The sequence below is a fragment of the Fusarium oxysporum genome, chromosome 1 (genome assembly GCF_000149955.1).
Source record: "Fusarium oxysporum f. sp. lycopersici 4287 chromosome 1, whole genome shotgun sequence".
NCBI lineage: Eukaryota > Fungi > Ascomycota > Sordariomycetes > Hypocreales > Nectriaceae > Fusarium > Fusarium oxysporum.
The window spans coordinates 4347005-4365489 of record NC_030986.1 but is presented as its reverse complement, the minus strand read 5'-3'; the positions used below and the strand labels follow the sequence as shown (position 1 = coordinate 4365489).

Here is an 18485-nt window from a genome sequence, read left to right as displayed (position 1 = left end):
ATTCACCGCATACCTACGCAAAGACTATCCCGAACTTGAGCAACTATCCGTTGATTCAGTTCAAAGAGCTGTGATCTGCCGAAACTCTATTTGATAGCCACTTTCAACAAACAGAAGCAATTATACTCAAATATCGCTTCGGCGACTGCCCAATTTGGAGTTATTCGACCTGATGCCTGGTAGACTGACGGCGTGGCTTGCTAGTGCTGAAGCTATCCTAGGCCCCCCAACCACTCAGAGTTTCAGGTCCCTGCAGTTAGTTTCTCTCCAAGCCTCCTCAACGCGAAAGTCACAGGGACCGCGTTAATGGCTGGGAGCTAGCGCGTTTTACTTAACGCGCTTGCATTTAACTAACTTGCATCACCACTTTAGCTCGAATTCTCCCAACGATACTCTTCTCATTTCTACGCATTGCACTACCACACATATCAGCATATACTTGCAATACTCACGGTTTCCGTCTTTGCTTTCGTGAGTACTGTATTTGTGTAGTTGGCTTGTTTTTGTATCAATTGCCCAGAATTCGTTTCGTTCGAGCTCTCGTCACAAGAGTCCCTCCCTCGTATCAAGGGCTCATCGTGCATCCACCTCTTCCCACCATCAGTCTCCACCTACAAGCTATCGCCATGTCGACCCTCAAACGTAAAGCAGGCGCCTCAGCCGGGAACGATTCGAAGAAGCCTAAAGCTAATGGCAACATTGCCTCTTTCTTCGGAGCAGCTCCTAAGCCTACTGGTACTGGTGCTTCTGCTCCCGCACCAGCCGTCAAGTTTGATAAGGCCAAGTGGGTGGCTTCCTTGAAGCCAGAGCAGAAAGAGCTCTTGCAGCTCGAAATCGATACTCTTGACGAAAGCTGGTTGGCGCATCTCAAGGATGATCTTGTTACAAAGGACTTCTTGGACTTGAAGCGATTCTTGGATCGGGAAATCAGCTCTGGTCGCAAGGTGTTCCCACCTAGGAACGATATCTACTCATGGTAAGGACGAACTATGTTTCTACTTGCGGTGGCAGCTCCTAACCTATGGCTTATAGGTCCCGTCATACCCCTTTCAGCAATGTCAAGGTTGTCATTGTTGGTCAAGATCCCTATCATAACGATAACCAGGCTCACGGATTGGCATTCTCCGTTCGACCCCCAACCCCTGCACCACCCTCGCTCAAGAACATGTATATTGCTCTGAAGAAAGACTATCCTACTTTCGAGCCACCACCAAACCGAGGAGGTCTTCTCACCCCCTGGGCAGACCGTGGTGTTCTCATGTTGAACACCTGCCTTACAGTTCGAGCCCATGAGGCCAACTCGCACTCCAATCGAGGATGGGAGAAGCTCACACAGCGAGTCATTGATCTAGTGGCGCAAAAGAGAACAAGGGGTGTTGTTTTCATGGCCTGGGGAACACCAGCCGGCAAGCGAGTGCAGAAGATCGATCGCGTCAAGCATCTTGTACTACAGAGTGTCCACCCTAGCCCTCTCAGTGCTTCCAGGGGGTTCTTTGACTGCGGTCACTTCAGAAAAGCCAATGACTGGCTGGTTACACGATATGGGCCTGAAGGAGAGATTGACTGGGCACTCGGACCTGGCACTTCCACGAAAGCTCCAGCGACGGAAGCCGATGCCAAAGAGGCTAAATCTGCTGAGAAAAAGGCTGAGGCCATTGAGAAGACTAAGCCTGAAGTGGTGAAGAAGGCTGAAGAGGACAAGGAGAACGATGCTTTCGACGAAGATGAGGAAGCTCTCGAAGAGGCCCTTAGGTTGGCTGAGGAAGAGGAGAAAGAGAAAGAAAAGTAGTGTTGAAAGTGTTCAAACTCGGAGTGGATTTGTGTTATGACGGCGTTCAACACTAAGTGAAAGGTACATGGCATGCAAGCGTTGGGACAGCTTTTCAACTATTAAGTTTTCGGTTCCGGGTCAGGGATCAATGTAGGATCAGCCTCGGGAATCTAGGTACATGGATATTGGAAAAGGTTTATAGGATGGATGAATACGGAATATTATGACGCTCAATACGTGATCCTCACCTGGTGCAACTCCCCACAACCTGACGCATAAAGTGATAGATTGTTTCGGAAATCAGGGCGCGGCCGGAAGGGACAAAAAGTTCCGGTTTGAGGCAGATCCTTGATATCTAATGCTCAACACTTTTATCGTATCATGTTCACGGTCAAGAGAAAGGTCCGTGTTTAAGAAATTGTCAAGGCATCCCCACTGTTCAGCCCGCCGAACTGGTCTCATCTGGGTATCCTTTTCAAAGGCGAAGGCGAAGCGGAGGAGACGTTTTCGTTTCGAGAAGAATGAGGCGATCTTGTCGTCTCTATGTTTGGTAAAGGATACCGAGGTGCATGAGATTGATTATGTTGGTGTGAAATATTGTAGGTCACTCCAGGCTGCCATCTTGTACGAGGAGCTGAGCCAATCAAGGCAGATACCGGTTCTTCTAAATATCGGTGGCCTCTGAGCATATATTTAAGGAAGAAAAAGCATATGTTAAGCTGAGATGAGCTTTGGCGACTAGGGTTCCAGGGCTGTCATGAGGCAGATCATGGATCCATGACGGACAACGGGAACAGCCTCTGCACTGACTTATACCATTGGGTCATTTAACCCAAGGGACTACAATCAGCAAGGGTTTCGATAAAGCTGAGACAGGTTGTAAAATCTACATTCCAGTTTGGGAGACATCAATCTGACAGTAGAGCCTCACCTTAAAGTTATACTCTGCATCACAATTCATCTGCATGTCAAACATGTAAGTTATTTTCGCCATCTTGCGTAAGTAAATGCCAACTCATCACGTCGATCTCGGAAACTCTTGCCAGACAACCGCTCAAAAATGCTTCCAAGCAGCGGCTTCGCCTGGGGAGGGTGGGATGAGGATGCGCTGGCGATGCCAACTCACACCCATGAGCCCCGCGGATGACCAAGCTACTGGTAAAGGTGCAGCCATTGGACCACAGCTACAGAAGCTAGGAAAGAAGTCAGAATGGCGTCTATATTTGGACGCTTCAGAGCCAAGAAGCCTCCATGTTCGTGATCCAGAACCCGTTGTAAGCGAGAAGTTCCTGGCAAACATGGAATATCCCAGATGAGAGATCAGCTCAACCATGAGCTAGAGCGCAAAGAAGTAATTCAATCGGCCGAGGGCGACTCGATATGGAATAAGTAAGGGAAAAAGACAGATATTGCCTCTCATGACGTGGAGTTAGGCTGAAGACTGCTTGATAGCAGCGCTGTTATTGGCAGGGGAGCGAGCAACAGAAGAGGTTATGGTTGCGGCGCTTTAGTTCTGATGGAAATGGAGCTCTAAAAGAGGCACGGGAATTACGAAACGTTGGCGGCGAGCCACCCGCCATAGTGCTCGATAGCATTAAAGCGCAATAAGAGAAAATGTGTATCGTTTGGCTGCTCATATCTTTGGGCCCAGGAAACATGATGAGCTAAAAGCTTTGGCGTCCAACCATAGCGCCAAGATGACACGCTTGTAGGGGCCACTGGCGGTAATTACCCCTGTCCATCATCCCAAGTTGGATCTCGTTTGATGAAGCTTAACCTCTACTGAATATGCTGCCAGGAACTCAAGTCACCTGCATATTCAGAGACTATTGACGATATGACCCGTGTTGAAGGGTTCTACAAGCCATTTATCGACCGGTGAAACTGTGACCGGAGCAAGCTGGTGCGATAAAAGGTCGCTGGTGGTCCATGAGGCCATCCAATTAATTAATTACACGGGCAGCCCGCTTGCTCGATGTAATTAAAAAGCAGAACTTTCAGGAACGTGGAGATCCACTCGTCTAGTAAAGCCTTGGCCTTGTGCAACGGCTGAGTCCCGTCTGCTAGTGCTAGCTGATCCAATGGTTGTGTTTGGTGTGTACCTTGCTGTGACTCTCATAATTTCTGTTCGAGGGACGGGAGAGAAATCAAGGTTGTTATTGGGGAAATGACATGAGAAGATGGTGAAGACTTTATGGTTAGTTTATAGAGATATCCTCAGGTTAGGCAAAGTGATTATCCTCAGAAGAGTCTCTTGTATAAGAAACTTGGCGAGTTCTTTTTCTTACCTAAAGGACCCTTGAAATGGACTGGAATGGGCCAGGAAACTCAAGGCTGAGGGCAATGAATTGCTTTGAACTCGTGTGTCATGACTCTCAGCCTCATTGTTACAGTGTACAGTTATGTGTTGTGTATTGTCTCTGAAGATATCGTGTTGCACAGCATGACCGTTGTTACAATAAGAGGCTGTAGATTTGATTCAACTATCAACCAAGCAACTCATACAATTCAGCCACATTGTTAAATATTGTTGGATCTGTAAACTATTCATCTCCATGATAACTCAATCTATGCACGCCCATCACATCCATATTGCCCCCCTCCCCCAAACCCCCTACCCGCCCCATGTCCTCTTGTTCATGCTCTCTATCCTCTCATCCCAGCGAGAAGCCCAATTCCCAATCTTAGTGCTCTTGTTCTTTTTTTCCATTTGTACGTACCATCCAATCCATCATGAACCTGGTCGCGCATCCCAGTCGCCCCCTGAGCGCGTCCCCCCATCTCACTGTCACCCTCACAATTCTCATTTTGTCGTCTCATCTAGACTAGAGAGTCGCTTTTTCTCCTCTTTACCTTCTCCTCTTGTATGATTCAACTTTTCTTTCTATTTTTCCATATTCATCTATTTTCTCTGAACCCTGGCTTCTTGAGCCCCTCCTTTTCCCATTCTTTCTTCTCTCTGTTTCGTTTCGATACCCAGTAGCCAATCTCTGTGTTAACCTCTGAATAACTGAGGTGCAGAGGGGAAAAAGGGTCCCCTACTAATTTTATCTGTACGCCCACCCAACTTGGCTCATCTGCCGCAGGTGCGCATCAAAACTGCCCGATGCCCACCTTCCCTGACTTACACGTCTCGCCTTGTCCTGCGTGCAGCAGCATCTTCAACAAGCGACATCGTCATCATTTTTATTCCTGCTAATTCTTTTCACCAAAAGGTTCTCGGTCCTCGATTCGTTTCTTTTCAATTCTCTTATCGAAAAACCACCAAAACCTTGCTTTTTACAACTTCAGCTGGGGAGATTATCACGAATACCTAGCTGCTACCCTATTTAAGGCATCTCCTGAAAGATCACCGCCCCTTTATTTGGGATCTGCTTCGACTCGACCCGACGTCACTTTTCCTATATCCAGCGCATGGGATTTCGCTGCGGTTTCGTTTAATTCTCGATTTCGAATTATCATTCTATAGCCATCACCCATAATGGCAGGCCTTTTTTCTCGCCTCAAGGGCAAGGATGGCAAGTCCAAAAAGAAAGGCGCAAACGATTCTGCACAACAGCTACCACAAAAACCACAATGGACAGACGCCTGGGCACGCACATATGTTGAGCCTGAAGAAGTTCACGAGCTGATCCGATGTTGCACAGAAGAGCTCAAAGCTCGAGGTATGTCAACTATCACATGAAATACAAAATATGTATCTTTGTGTGTACAGCATACTGATCGCCATGTCATACCAGGTCTCGATCACCCTTTCCTCTTATTGCCATACCGTCCCACCTCCGATCCCAGCGCTGTTCGTTCCTTTATTCGCCATTTCTTCGAATCCCATGCCAATTTACGGGGCGAACAATTGACACAAGAACTCCGCATGACAGAACCTATGGTCAGTACATGCGGAAAGAGGGGCATGATCGCAACTAATATCGAAATAGGTGGTTTCTGGAGTTGCCAAGTGGTGCTGGAGTCGCATCCAGGGGGGTATCGTTGGTTGGGATGCGTATGAACTGTTCAAAGTGGGAGAAATTGGTATGCGCTTCTACATCTTGGGTTTCCTGCTATACTAACTAATTTCTATAGACTCGAACATGGCCCGAGACTCTTTCAAGACGTTCATTCCTATCAGTGTTGAGAATGGTGCCCGTCAGCGCATTATCTTCGACTTCTTCGACCTACTGGCCGCTGTTGCAGCGCACGGAAAGTCCAATGGCCTGGGTGGACGAAAGCTTTCACGAATGGCAGCATGGTGGGCATTCGAACATAAAGATACTAACAAGGGTTTTGAAGGAGGTTATGATGCTTGGCTTCGGTAAGTACCCCTGAGACTTGTGATGCTCGCGATTGCTTATCCAGAAACTAGTGCCGCCGATGCCACAAGCCATATGTTCTTCGCTTTCCTCAGATCCCTCTCACCCGAGCAAAACGTCACTGGCATTACGATGCTTCCCAGATCCCTCCAGAAACTACTTCAGGAAACCGAGTATCCTCCTCAACGACCTTCTCTTATGATGTCAACCACAAACAAAGTTGTCATGATTGTGGATACTGTATCGCCAACTCCTTTTGCGCTCCTTCGGAGAGCGAACCACTTCCAATATCGTGATTCGGACCGCGCATTACAAGAGTTTTCCGAGTACGACGACCCTGTGCAGGCTTTGACGGACGAATGCCGCCGAGTTCTCAAGGCTATTTCTGGTGCCAATCAGTCACAAGCTTCAAGCTCAAAGCACTCTACAAGCTTGCGCGACGCCTCCTGGTCACGATTCGAGGATATTGGCTTCTCTTCTACACTGGATGAGGATGACGACGACGACGATAGTGCTTTGACCTACAAACGCCAGCCACCCGCTCTGCGAAGAACCCCTGCGTCTGGTAACGGACTTGGTAGACCGACAACCCCGTCTTGGGCCGACTTTCTTTCTTCGGGATTCGTGGATGAAAACCAGCCTGCTCGGTCAAACTTGCTTCTACCCCCTGACAAGGTTCTGCCTCCCCTCGAAACCCAGAGACAACAAAGTTCTCAATCGCATCGACCAAGGCTTGAACATGATCACTCGCTTGAGCCTGGGGAGCTCGCAAGTATTGCAACATTTTTGCTGGACGATTCGTTCTGGTGGGTTTGGATGTCCAGTCTTGCCCCTGAGGAGACTGCAGAGCGCAAGTCGGCCTTCGGACGATGCGCCGTCATCGAAACCAAGATTACTAGTGGCCGTTGGCTCGTGATGGAAGAAATGGTTGCCGGCGCAGCTCCTGAACCTCAGGAGGGTGCGTATATTGCAGAGAAGAAGGGTCTCTTCAGCTGGACAAAACGTGGGAAGGGCCTCGGCCGACGGAAGTCGACAGCCAATAAGTCAGTCGAGAACATTGGCCAGGGCACCAGCAAGGCCAGCATAGGTCCCGATACTCACGCCAGAATCCAAGCCAAGGCCGCGCAGCTTCGTGCGCAGGAACAGCAAGGAAAGAAGCTAGCTCAACAGCCCCTGTACCAGCGACGTGGTCGAACTGATGCCGAGCTCATGGCAGAGAAGACTAATAGTGTTCTCACCCTTCAGCCTACAATCATTGGCGAGGCTTCATCAGCATTGAAGTGGGTTTCCAAGTATGATAAGGGAACGATTAAGGATCTGTACATGGCCAACAACAATGCGGGTCGTGGAACTATGGTATCACCAATTCCATCTGAGAGCATGAACGGTGACGCTGCTTCCAACAGTGGCACACAAGCCCCGGATCAGCCTCCACAGGTGCCCGTTAAGGACGTGGCATCCCCGATCACTTCGCCTACTTTCTCGCCCACTTCGAACGAGACAACGAGGAAACCCCTCCCACAGCCAGAACATCCCGTCGAGGTCCAGCCACAACCTGAGCCTGTTCAGGCACCAACCCCCGAGCCGGTTTCAGAGCCCGTTCAAGAGCCCACGCCTCAACCAGTGCTTCCCGTCAGCCCTCTTAGCCCTGTGCCGCCTCCTAAGGACGAGGCGCCCCAGGACTTGGCTCGTGAGAATATGGTTTCTCCTACTCCATCAAGCCCTGAGAACAAGAAGAAGAAACTTCAGAAGGCAGAAAAGGAGAACCGCGGTTTCCGGAAGTTGTTCCGCAAGAACAGAAGCTCCAAACTGCCTGATGACGCTGCCGCCAATGTTCATGAGTTCCTCCGCCAGACCCAAGCAACGCCAGAACCCCAGGCGCAGAAGCCCCTTACTCCAGCTGACACACCTGAGCCTGCAGCCACTATCCAGCGTGTCCCAGTGCCTCAGCCCGCACAAACAGATGAGGCTGACATGCCTACCCCCACACCTGCTGCTGAGTTTGTGACACCAATGGAGGAACCTGTGCAGCGAGTCGATACACCTCAGAAGAACCAGGATATCGCGGAGCCCACTATCGACCAGTCACAGATAGCCCTCAATGCTAAGGACTCGGCTCCTGCCCAGAAGGCTGTCCCTCAGTTCAACCAAGGCCCTCTTCAAGACCAGCCAGCCTTTGCTCCTGATTCGGATGATGAAGACGACGCAACGCCTCCTCCTATTCCTCGATCGCCCCGCCATTCCCCCCAGATTGGAGGCCCAGCGCAGCCTGAGGAGAAGCTGAGTCACAGTGCCGGTCCAGGAGTTCAAGACCGGTGGGCACAAATTCGAAAGAACGCTGCTGAGAGGGCCGCTACTCGCCCTGATGATCAGCTTCGGCCATCGTACAGTAACAGCAACAGAACTGGAGATGGCGACGACGATACAAGTGGAGAAGAGAGTAAGTCTGCATGGTAATCTTAATACCCGGTAGTAAACTAACACGATGTTCCAGCTATTGAATCTCGTGTTGCCCGCATCAAGGCTCGTGTAGCCGAGTTGACGAACAACATGGAGGGTACAAATGGTCCTCAGGCTAATGCCACCCGCCACTAGGCCGCTTCCAGCGAGGCGGGCGATCTCAGCCCAAGGTGGAATTGTAATATGCCCTTCCTTGATTGCCAGCATGGACGCAGACTGTCCTTTATACGAACAATCGCGACGACGTGACACATCTACGAGACACATTTCGCAATCCTTGCACACGTTTAATACCAGCCGACGCTGATTTGCTTTCTTCATTTTTCTCTGGCCTCGTTTCTTATTTTTTGAGTTTCTTCTTTCTCGTTTGACATATGATACCACTAGAAGATGTAAGAAGAGAAAAGCAGCGAATCTTGACAGTTACATGAGAAGAACGAGGGGGTCAAGAAACTATGGACTGGGCTTTTCCGAGTGCCATGAAATCCTGTACTTACTCATATGTTTTTTCAGCCCAAATTCTAGCAAATCCCCTTACCCAGCGTTTCTTATACATATCTTGCTTCGGGGACCATCCTTAGACTCGCCAATTTTGTCATAAATGTGATGACCTGTTCGAAAGTGAAGATTCCACAAGAGCTCAATATTCTAAATTGAAACTCCATACATAGAGGTACTTGTGAGTAAATTCCTAGTAGTATTTCAAAATAGCTTTATTTATGATCAAATAATCTAAATACTTTGGTATAAATCCATCATCGTCTATGATGCTCTGGCTCTCTTACCTTTGCCACGGCCTCTGCTTGTGGACTCTTCATCTCCTTCGTCGCCAACTTCTTCAGCATATTCCTCTTCATCCACCGGAGCAGCTGCGTTCCTCCTTGATGCTCTTTTTCGCTTTCCTCCATTCTCAGCGCCCCTTGGCTCCTCGTCTGCAACATTTGCTCGCAGACGATCTACCGCTGCAGCCATACGTTTGCTTCCCTGGGCTTTCTGTCTTGGTGCAAATGCCTCCTTGGCTCCAACTCCAACACTACCACCAAAGAATCTGGTGATGTTGCTCTGTGTGCCTTCGCGGTCTCGCTTATTCATATCTTTGATGACTGGCACGAGGACCTCGTCCGTACGTTCTTTGCTCCAGCCAATGGTAGCCATCAAGAACTGCCGTAATCCCTCTACGTCTGGCACACCCCACTGGAAATTCTCATTGCTGTCATCAACCTCTGGATGTAGGTACGCATCATAAACCGCCGGGTTAGGAAAGCCTGGTGGTAAGAAGAGTTTGGTGCCTTGAGATTTGCGAAACTTCTTGCGAAAAGGCGTCGAGACATCAGCGTCCTTAGGGCGTGTCTGCGATTGCACCGATCTCCACCATTCGCGAAAGTTCTCTAGTCCAGACTTGCCAGGAAACTCAGAGAGAATCTCAACAGCTGTAACGGGACCGACACCTGGTAATCCTTCAGTGTAATCAGAGCCCAGCAGATGTGCAAGAGAGATAAGTTGCTCTCGAGACAGAGAGAGCTCCTTCTCGATGTCGCCCACCAAGTAGCACTCAACAAACTTGTTGCTATTAAACATGTTCTTGTACACTCGTGTGCCACCGAACAAGAAGGTATCCGAATCATCAGTCACAATACCATCGACAAGTCCTAGACGGACGAGCTCGGCACACTGAGCTTCAGCTTCCATAGGAGCGGTGATGTAAGGAATACCAAATAGACGAAGGAGAGCCTGGCACTCAGTGATCATCACTTGAGTGACCTCATCTGCGTCTCGACGGTCTTTCTTCTGTTGATTTCGTAGGGCGCGCAGTTCTCTTTCATAGTCCTCTTTGTTTTGCTCGGCCGTTTTGTTATTGAGCTCACTAGCGAAACGGGCATGCTCTTCGGCTTCCTCGGCCATTTGTGCCATAAGCTCTTCGTCACCAGGATCACTGAATTCATCGTACTCTACGTCGTCGAAGAGCCCGTCGTCGTCGATATCCAGTTCTTGGTTTCCTTCCACTGCTGGCACACCGATGGAAGGAAGCTCCTCAAAGATAGGCGTAGGACTCTTTTCTGCCGCGGCCTCGGTCACAACATTGGTGGGTACCACATCTTCAAATTCTGGCTCGGGTGATTCTGATTCTTGAGGCTTATCTCCATCTTCTTGTGCTGAATGTGCAGTTGGTTCTTCAACTGTGCGATCTGCAAGCCCTTGAGCCTCTGCTTCAGGTGACGGCTCCTCGGCCTTGTCTGCAACTTGTTCAAGGGCATCCTCCCGCTCATGCGTTAGAGTTGAAGCTTTTTCTGTCGATTCTGACTCTTCGTTTTGAAGAGACGTTTCCTTGATCTTCTCGGTCTCATCTTCCACGTCAATGGTAGCGGGCTCTTTCTGGGCAGGCTTCTTCGGTGATGGCACTTTTTCCAAAACCTCGACATCACTATCATCATCTGAGGACGAGTCGATGTGGATCAGCTGATCTTGCATCTTGCGGCGATAAAGTCGCTCCTCTTCTTCAGCTGCCTGCCTGTCTGCGTTATTGATCTCACGCTCTGTTTCTTGCTGCTTCTTGAGCGACTCCCGGATATCGGTGTCATCAGTTAACCACGGCGGCAAGGGTCTGGGTGCATTCTCATCCTGCAGTTCTCTCTCAAACCCACCAGCCATGTCGTCCTCTTCGTCATTGAGAACAGTTGGGTTTTCATCCGCAACTTCAGATTTCTTGTTTGGTCCAGCTTCTGGAGCTTTCTTCTTTCCAAATAGTGAAGAGCCCCAGTCAAGTTTCGGGAACGGCAGCGGGCCATCAAATGGGTTTTTCTTGTTCTCAACGACGGGTACAAACTTTGGTTTTGGCTGAGGCTTCTTTTTCATCCTGGCTTTTGCAAGCATTGTCTGCATATCTTCGTCGCTGTCGCTATCGGCAGCGGTATCACGCTCTTGGCGCCTGGGCACCGCAGCGCTTGCTCTATTATTAACAATATGAGCAATCATAGAGCCTCCTTTGGCTGTGATGGGCTTTTGTGCGTCAACCGACTTTTGTGTCCATTTAGGAGCTTCCATGGGAACGTCCTCGAACTCCTCCTCATGATCTGACTCTTGTCCAACTCCATGTTGATTTCGTAGTGACATAGCTATTGCGCGGTTGAGGTCATCCTCTTCGTCGTCGTGCAGCGCTTCTTCGGGTGGTTGTTCAAACAGCACATCTGTATTCCCGATATTCCCGCCTACGAAGAGTGACTCCTCGCCCTGTGGGGAGGACTCTTGACGATGGTTACCATATATTAGCCGCCGTCGTACCGCTATATCCTGGGCTGCTTGGTAGCTAGCAACCTGTGCTGGAGAAGGTTTCGGGAGTCGATTGAGACCCTCTATAGGAACGTCTTCAAAATCTTCCTCCTCTTCCTCCTCATCTTCCTTGGATTGGTATTGAACTTGAATGGCATCCACGTCGATAGGTTTATGTGCCTCTCCAACGTCCTTGTCTCTGCTGACCACACCCAAAGCCCATCCTCCCTCAGCACCCTCATTCTTTACAAGGATATACTCTCTGTTCTTTTCGCCAGCAACTCGTGCATTTACCCCAAGTGTCAGGTCGGTGCCAGTCATGCCGACTTCATACATGAGACGTTGAGTGAGGTGATTACGTTCCTTGACCCTTTCGATCTGGAACTTGGAGAAGGCCATGCGATCGGGGAACATTTCTTCCAGCTGCTCCTTGCTGAGACCCATTCTCAGTCGACTCCTGAGTCTTGCTGCATTCAGAATATTGTATCGATCGGGAGCTGGAAGACTCTTGAAGAATTCGCCATCAAAATCGATCTTGCTGAAGTCGTAAAGGTTGATATCTTCACCGTCATGGAACTGGCGCGCGTATTCTTCCAGCTCTTCTACACTCATGATTCGTGGATCATCTGGCTTTCCCATTGCCGCAATACCGCCACCATCTAGATCGGGGAGATGGTAGGCGTCCTGCTTTCGAAATGTTCTTCCCTTCTGTCTCTCATTTTGAGATAGGAGAGCTTCGTCATCGTAAACAAGTTGACTGGCATCAGGAATCACTTCTTGTTGCTGCTCTTCCCGGGCAGATATATCACGTTCTCGATCTCTCCGCCTGCGATCATGGTCTTCTTCCGCAATGCGCTGCATTTGCACCGCTAGCAGTTTACCAGCCGTTCGAACGGCGTCTTCACGACGGCCTTCGCGTCTTCGCTTTCGATGCTGAATCGTCTGTCTCTTTAGAATTGGTGCGCCACCGTCGAAGACGAATACTGGTTGAATACCAAACCACAGAAGCTTGCATATGCGACGGAAGAAACCGACGACGTGCGAGTTGCGCAACGCATTGCCTTCCTTGTCGCGCACAGCTTTAAGAAATTGATATATCCAAATTGAGGCATCAACTGCGAGTCGCTTGCGATTTAGAGTCGCGAGGTTCGTCGGTCGGGCGCATGGCTGAACAACTGTCCATAGACCGGTCACACCCATGATAGGCTATGACCGTGAATTCAATACAAGTCCGTATAATAGAGAGAAGCACAAGGCCTTATGTTTAAGGGATACGCCCTCGTCTGATGGGAGTAATGATCATTGTCTGGTAATGCTTAGAAAAGGGAGGGTCGACGTTTCTACAATTGGATTGACATAAAAATGATGAGAATGGAAAGTCCAAGATCTAAGAAAACAATCAGAGGTTCACGGTTGCCTTCAGCATCGAGCCTCTATAACGTCAGCGTGGGGCCGATATATCGCCGCTAATCCGTTACCGCTAACCTTTCTATTCACAAAATCAATGAACATCACATTCCCCACGTCTTCGCCAATACCACAATTACAGCCCTCAAACCCCTGGCTACCAAGCTCTCTTAAGTGGAAATGGACACTGAAAAGGCTCGGGAATACCTCAGCAGTATTCTAAACAAGAACCTTCGCGTGTACACCTCCGATGGTCGGTTGTTCTGGGGCGCTCTAAAATGCACCGACCCTGTATGTTTCAATACCCTACAGCTGCTGAGCCTTGGTTGTAAGCGACTGACCTGACATCAAAAGGACAAGAATATTGTGCTGGCTCACACTTATGAATATCGGCAACCATCTTCAAGGGAGCGTGAAAAGGCAGCAGAGAAAGCAGATGGAGAAACTGTCAAGGTCGACATGACATCTCGCTACTTGGGTCTGGTTGTCATACCCGGGGAGCACATTGCCAAGATGGAAGTTGAGGAGTTTGCGAGTCAAATGAGGAATCAGAACATCATATGATGTAGCGGATACAGAGATAATATTAATGAATTAAAAATACAACAAGGCTACCGCAAAAGAAAGTTATCGTACCCATTCAGCCTTTTGCAACCCGTCCAGCCTAAAGCTACCCACAACGCCTTGTACAACCAAGATTGCGTTCCCATCATTACTACCGAACGTGAGGAAAGCAACACACACTCTCGTCCTCTTTCACATAGCCTGAATTCCGTGCTTTGCCACACCAATTATGAGCACTTTCTATGCGGCAACAGCTTCCTGTGTGCGTCCACGAGACTCGCCGTTCAGACCACCATCGCTGTCCAGAATGGAGCCTCGGGCATCCTCCTCTTCCTCTTCCTCGTCGCTGTCGAGATCACGGTCCCGAGCAGTCCAGGAGCTGCCATCGTTCAAGGGCACATCTTGACCGGAGAGATCGTGACCCTCACCTCGGTTGCGGATGTTGTTACGACGTCGCTGAGACAGAGTACGGGCGCGGGTAGAGAGTTTGGAAGAAACGACAGCGTTGGAAGTAACCCAGTTCGTCAGGGCGTCTTCGCAGTCTTGGATAATGGCCTTGCTAGCCTCATATCCGTCGTAGGCCTGGCGGGTCTCGCCGGGAGTGACCGGGGTGTCATCGATAAGCTCGAGGAGGTGCTTTCCATAGCCAGCGATAATGGCAACCTTCTCACAATGCTCACGGAGAGCATCGAATTGGTAGGTATAGGCAGCCTTCACCTTCTCTCGAGTGATGTTGGAAAGCTGAGCCTCAGCAACAAGAGACTCGGCTTCAGCTCGAACAAGTTCCTGCTCGAGGACGACAATCTTGGGAGAGTTGGGCTCCTTGTACTTGAGTTGGGCGATCTGATCAGTAATCTTCTGCTTGCCTAAGTCGGAGTTAGTAGACAATACGCCGTCTAGGTGTTGGGTGGTTCTTACGGTCACGACTAGGCTGAACCGAAGCTTCAATGTTGCGGATGCTCTTCATAGTAACTCTATACTGGTCGTAACGGTCGACATATTGGTCCTCGAGCTCGCCAATCTCATAAAGGAGGACACCAAGCTTGTCGGTAACGTCGGAAACATCTTCGTCACCAGCCTCGCCCCAAATGGATAGTTGTTGCTGTCAAGTTAGTTTTAAGGTTTCGTAGGATTGGGGGTTTGGAAACATACAGCAACTTCCATTCGCTCACGGGCAACGGTCTCTAAGCTTCGCATCACATTCTTCTCCATCTTGACCAGCTGGGAGAGCTTCTTGGCCAAGTCCGGGCCAAAGGCACCGCCAGCATTGCGGCGAAGGGCATGTCCTACACGGAAGATCTTGTTAGTTCCGTTGGAATTAACAGTCGAAGTGGCGTGATGCTAGCTTACCGAAGCTGCTCTTGAAGAGGCGGCCGGATTTTGTCGACGACGGAGGTGGCGGGGGGTTCTGCTCAAAGTCAGTTTTGCTGTCGCATTGAGTTGTGGCGCCATAAGCTTCGATTATACGCACCTGGAGTTGAGAGGCAGTAGGCGCCCGGGTCTGGCGCATAGAATAGGTGCGATGCATGATGAGTGTTATTGTTTATGAATGCGACGAGCGGTGGAGCTGAGTATGGATGACAAGAAAAGGGTCCAGCAAGGACAGGCAGGGAATAGATAATATCAGGTGGGGATTAACGTGGGTTGGAGACGGAGACGGAGATCACAGCTGCAGAGCTGAGAACCAAGCAAGGATAAGAGGTCGGAGAAAACACGAAGAGAAGATCGTGGCCGGGCTGCTGGGAACGTTATATGATGGAGGCCAGAAACAGGGCAAGGCTTGGGCTTGGGCTCTGGTGGTGTTTGTTGCTGCGGAGAACCAAGATCGTCACCTTTTTTGATGCGGGAGCTGAGAGCGACGTCATCAAGACTCCACTTGGGTCAGAACGAGTGAGTGAGGTCTTCGATACAGGCGGGCGCTAGCGTCTAGTGTATGTCTACACCGCAGCCCCTGGTGATCGCAGCATTACTCGAGGTACTGCTACTTACGTCAAGCGTGTCTCAGGTCTACGTCTTACATTCTACGGGCCTCCGCCAAGGATCCTCACCTGTGCATCCGGAGAGACCCCCTAGAGCTGGACTACCTATCCCGGATGCGGTTCACGACCACCAAGCTTCGGTCGAATCCAGCGCAACGCTAGTGAGTGTCTAAGATGAAATATGACGATATCGAGGCACAAGTTTGGGGTCTTTTGGAGGTCAGTGGGTGGGTGAACGGGCTCTAAGACTGAGCGATCCTCCGGCAGTCTCCAGCCCGAAAGATAAAGGAGACAAGGGGTAATTGAGGCAGCCCAGAAACCGAATTACCACAAGGGCCTTTTTCACATGTTGTGGTTGGGTTAGTTCCGATCTTGATGTCAGTCGTTTCGTGAAACAGGGTCTTTTCCGAAGCTGAGAGCACTTTCTCGAAGCAGTATGGACTAATCTGACGAGGCTGCGCAGTGTATAAATGATATCAAGTCCGGTATTTGTATTGAATAAGATACAGAAAGGTTGGATGTAATTGGCTATCAAAAGTTTCAATAAGGTGCCAAGTATATGTTGTTAAACTACCGGAGCCAAGACAATACTTTCTATACCTTAATTACGTCGACTTTTGCTCGTTTTTTAGTGACCAGTTCGATCGCAGTTTAGCATCCGGCAATTCCGATAAATCACAAACCTGACTAAAGTGATCTTCATGTGAGGCAGCCAACTACCTACAAGACATATCAAAACTCTGGAAAAGAGATAAATGAAGGAATATGTTTGTAAAATCAAATTACTTACCTATACAGTTTGATTTTGTATGATATTATCTATGATTCTTTCAGTTTGGATGTTCCACGATTGCTCTGTCATGGACTAGTGGTTAGGGCACAACATATCCAACTTCTATGATGGACCATGTTTGAGTAACCTCGATGCATTATCAACGACTATAATAGAGTATGACATGTGTCAAACTCATATGTGAGCGGGATGGAATCTACAATCATAACAAAACAGTGCCATGACGGTTCGCTTTCATAGAGGGAACAAATAAAATCGCCCTCCACCTTACCTTAAGGTAATGACCAATCCAACCACGCTAAGCCGGATTAATGAACGCGACCCCCTGTCAATATCCCCTGTAGACTCCTCAACGCGTGTAATTTACACTCATTCACTCATTCAACTAATTATTCATCTCTGTCTTGGTTTGAGTTTCGAGCGACAACAAACCGACAATCGAGGGCACTCGTGTCTTTTGTACAAACCCGTCGTATATAATACCATTATCTTACTCTCTGGTATTCAGTTTCTTTGGTTTCCTCGACCTCTTTTGCGCATTTCGCTCCTATTTTCTGCCGAATTTGCACATTTAATCTGTCCACACGCGTCTCTGGCTGGGTCGACAAACTCGTGTTTCCTTCTCTCATTTATTATCTACAAAGGTGCTCTCCACAGCAACATCAGCACGAATTGCAGTCCTTACCTATCTTCTTTTCTCTTCCCCCCTTTTTTTTGGTGTCCATCAGCGACTCCTCTTGTGCAGGATGGTAGCAGTTGCTGGCTATAGAGAGGGGCAATTCTAGGAAAACCTTTGGCAGTTCGCCTTCCTTACCAATACGGCGGTTGTACCTTGCCTTAGAGTTTGAGGCAAAGTCATCAGCCGCAACCATGGCTTCTCCTCATCTCGTCGCCATCGTCGCAGGAAAACCTGACACCATCGACTTGACAGGAGACAGTGATTCAGACTATGAACCACATTCTCTAGTGCCTCTAAATCGCAACAACACTACTACGGCGCGCTTCACCCCCAATTTTTCTATTTCAAGTGAGCGCCCATCATCAACCAACGCTCCCGTCAGCCCGCCCAAGTTGAATAGATCTACGAGCTCTACCGCCGTCAGCCAGGACAAACAGCCCTCCGCCTCTGCTGAGCCGCCACGCCCAGCATCTTCAGTCCTCAAGCTGAGCCAGAAGGTGACCACGATAACGGCTAATTCTGATGACGCCCAAAGTATGGCAAAGCTGTCTAGTGTTACAGCCTCCAACTTGGCATCTCGTCAGGTGACGCCCACGCCTGAAAAAGACGCCTCAAAATCAACGCAACAAACCAAACCGGCATCTCCTAAATATCAAACGCCTAAGAAGCAGGAATGGGATGTCGCTGCTATTGCCGAAAAGCTGACACAGTTTCGCCAAGATATCAAGGATGGACACAGTCGCATGACCTCTTATATCATTGAGTCCACCAAGCCTAATGAACGTCGTGTTCTCACAGGCAAAAACCTCTTCGCCGGACTTACAAACAAACCTGTCCCGTCCAAGAAGGGAGAAACGATGAGAATCAAATCCAAAGTACTTGGGTCCCAAACGAGTCCAGGTGAATTCTGCTAATATTCTCAACAGGAACACACGAAGCTTAAGAACAACAAACGTGAGGATCACTACAGCATCGTACGCATCCAGACAGATGAAGAGCGTGTTCCAAGATACCGCTTTCATCACGTGGAAATCAAAAAGAATATTCTTACTCCTAACACAATGCTAACCTTTGTACCCCACTTGAGGGATCTTGAGACCTCGGAAGAGTACAAATACAATGTTTGGTTGCAAGAATTGGAGGATATTGACCGCAAATCTGGCTTTAAGCCCATGAGTCGCGAGGAAAAAGTGCGCATAGCAGTGCGCTCCGAGTTTGCATCGACTGTCTTGTTATATCTTGGCACTTGGCTGGACAA

At 49.2% G+C, this 18485-nt stretch overlaps 7 protein-coding genes across 11 annotated transcripts; 5 read left to right on the top strand and 2 right to left on the bottom strand.

Moving 5' to 3' along the window:
* Positions 1 to 215: 215 nt before the first annotated feature.
* Positions 216 to 2569, top strand: FOXG_00875 (uracil-DNA glycosylase). The gene is made up of 2 exons (XM_018377503.1): positions 216 to 976; positions 1033 to 2569. Exons 1-2 carry the CDS (start codon positions 627 to 629, stop codon positions 1787 to 1789), a joined length of 1107 nt encoding a protein of 368 aa, XP_018233240.1. The 5' UTR covers positions 216 to 626; the 3' UTR covers positions 1790 to 2569.
* Positions 2570 to 2901: 332 nt separating this feature from the next.
* Positions 2902 to 3087, top strand: FOXG_17966 (uncharacterized protein; the record flags this gene model as incomplete). Its single annotated transcript, XM_018397995.1, has 1 exon — positions 2902 to 3087. One exon carries the CDS (start codon positions 2902 to 2904, stop codon positions 3085 to 3087), a length of 186 nt encoding a protein of 61 aa, XP_018233239.1.
* A 1311-nt stretch (positions 3088 to 4398) lies between these two features.
* On the top strand, positions 4399 to 9175 carry FOXG_00874 (uncharacterized protein). Of its 4 annotated transcripts, none has more exons than XM_018377499.1 (7): positions 4399 to 4824; positions 4987 to 5436; positions 5512 to 5657; positions 5707 to 5800; positions 5852 to 6080; positions 6132 to 8518; positions 8573 to 9175. In XM_018377499.1, the coding sequence occupies exons 2-7, from the start codon at positions 5253 to 5255 to the stop codon at positions 8671 to 8673; spliced, it is 3141 nt and encodes a 1046-aa protein (XP_018233235.1). In that variant the 5' UTR covers positions 4399 to 4824; positions 4987 to 5252; the 3' UTR covers positions 8674 to 9175. The 4 variants fall into 4 exon arrangements, with proteins under 4 accessions (XP_018233235.1, XP_018233237.1, XP_018233236.1 ...); XM_018377501.1 differs by having other exon boundaries at positions 4527 to 4635; XM_018377502.1 differs by having other exon boundaries at positions 4815 to 4857; positions 8573 to 9126.
* Positions 9176 to 9218: 43 nt separating this feature from the next.
* On the bottom strand, positions 9219 to 13194 carry FOXG_00873 (DNA excision repair protein ERCC-5). The gene has a single exon (XM_018377498.1). It carries the CDS (start codon positions 13003 to 13005, stop codon positions 9301 to 9303), a length of 3705 nt encoding a protein of 1234 aa, XP_018233234.1. The 5' UTR covers positions 13006 to 13194; the 3' UTR covers positions 9219 to 9300.
* A 105-nt stretch (positions 13195 to 13299) lies between these two features.
* FOXG_00872 (uncharacterized protein) lies at positions 13300 to 14214 on the top strand. 2 transcript variants are annotated; one of them, XM_018377496.1, is made up of 2 exons: positions 13300 to 13503; positions 13567 to 14214. In XM_018377496.1, exons 1-2 carry the CDS (start codon positions 13393 to 13395, stop codon positions 13774 to 13776), a joined length of 321 nt encoding a protein of 106 aa, XP_018233232.1. In that variant the 5' UTR covers positions 13300 to 13392; the 3' UTR covers positions 13777 to 14214. The 2 variants fall into 2 exon arrangements, with proteins under 2 accessions (XP_018233232.1, XP_018233233.1); XM_018377497.1 differs by having other exon boundaries at positions 13314 to 13503; positions 13573 to 14214.
* Positions 13825 to 15525, bottom strand: FOXG_00871 (uncharacterized protein). The gene is made up of 5 exons (XM_018377495.1): positions 15248 to 15525; positions 15127 to 15184; positions 14929 to 15062; positions 14695 to 14878; positions 13825 to 14642 (listed from the first exon to the last, which is right to left on the bottom strand). The coding sequence occupies exons 1-5, from the start codon at positions 15302 to 15304 to the stop codon at positions 14017 to 14019; spliced, it is 1059 nt and encodes a 352-aa protein (XP_018233231.1). The 5' UTR covers positions 15305 to 15525; the 3' UTR covers positions 13825 to 14016.
* A 1893-nt stretch (positions 15526 to 17418) lies between these two features.
* FOXG_17965 (uncharacterized protein) lies at positions 17419 to 18170 on the top strand (the record flags this gene model as incomplete). The annotated part of the gene is made up of 2 exons (XM_018397994.1): positions 17419 to 18127; positions 18154 to 18170. The coding sequence occupies 2 exons, from the start codon at positions 17419 to 17421 to the stop codon at positions 18168 to 18170; spliced, it is 726 nt and encodes a 241-aa protein (XP_018233230.1).
* Positions 18171 to 18485: the final 315 nt, after the last annotated feature.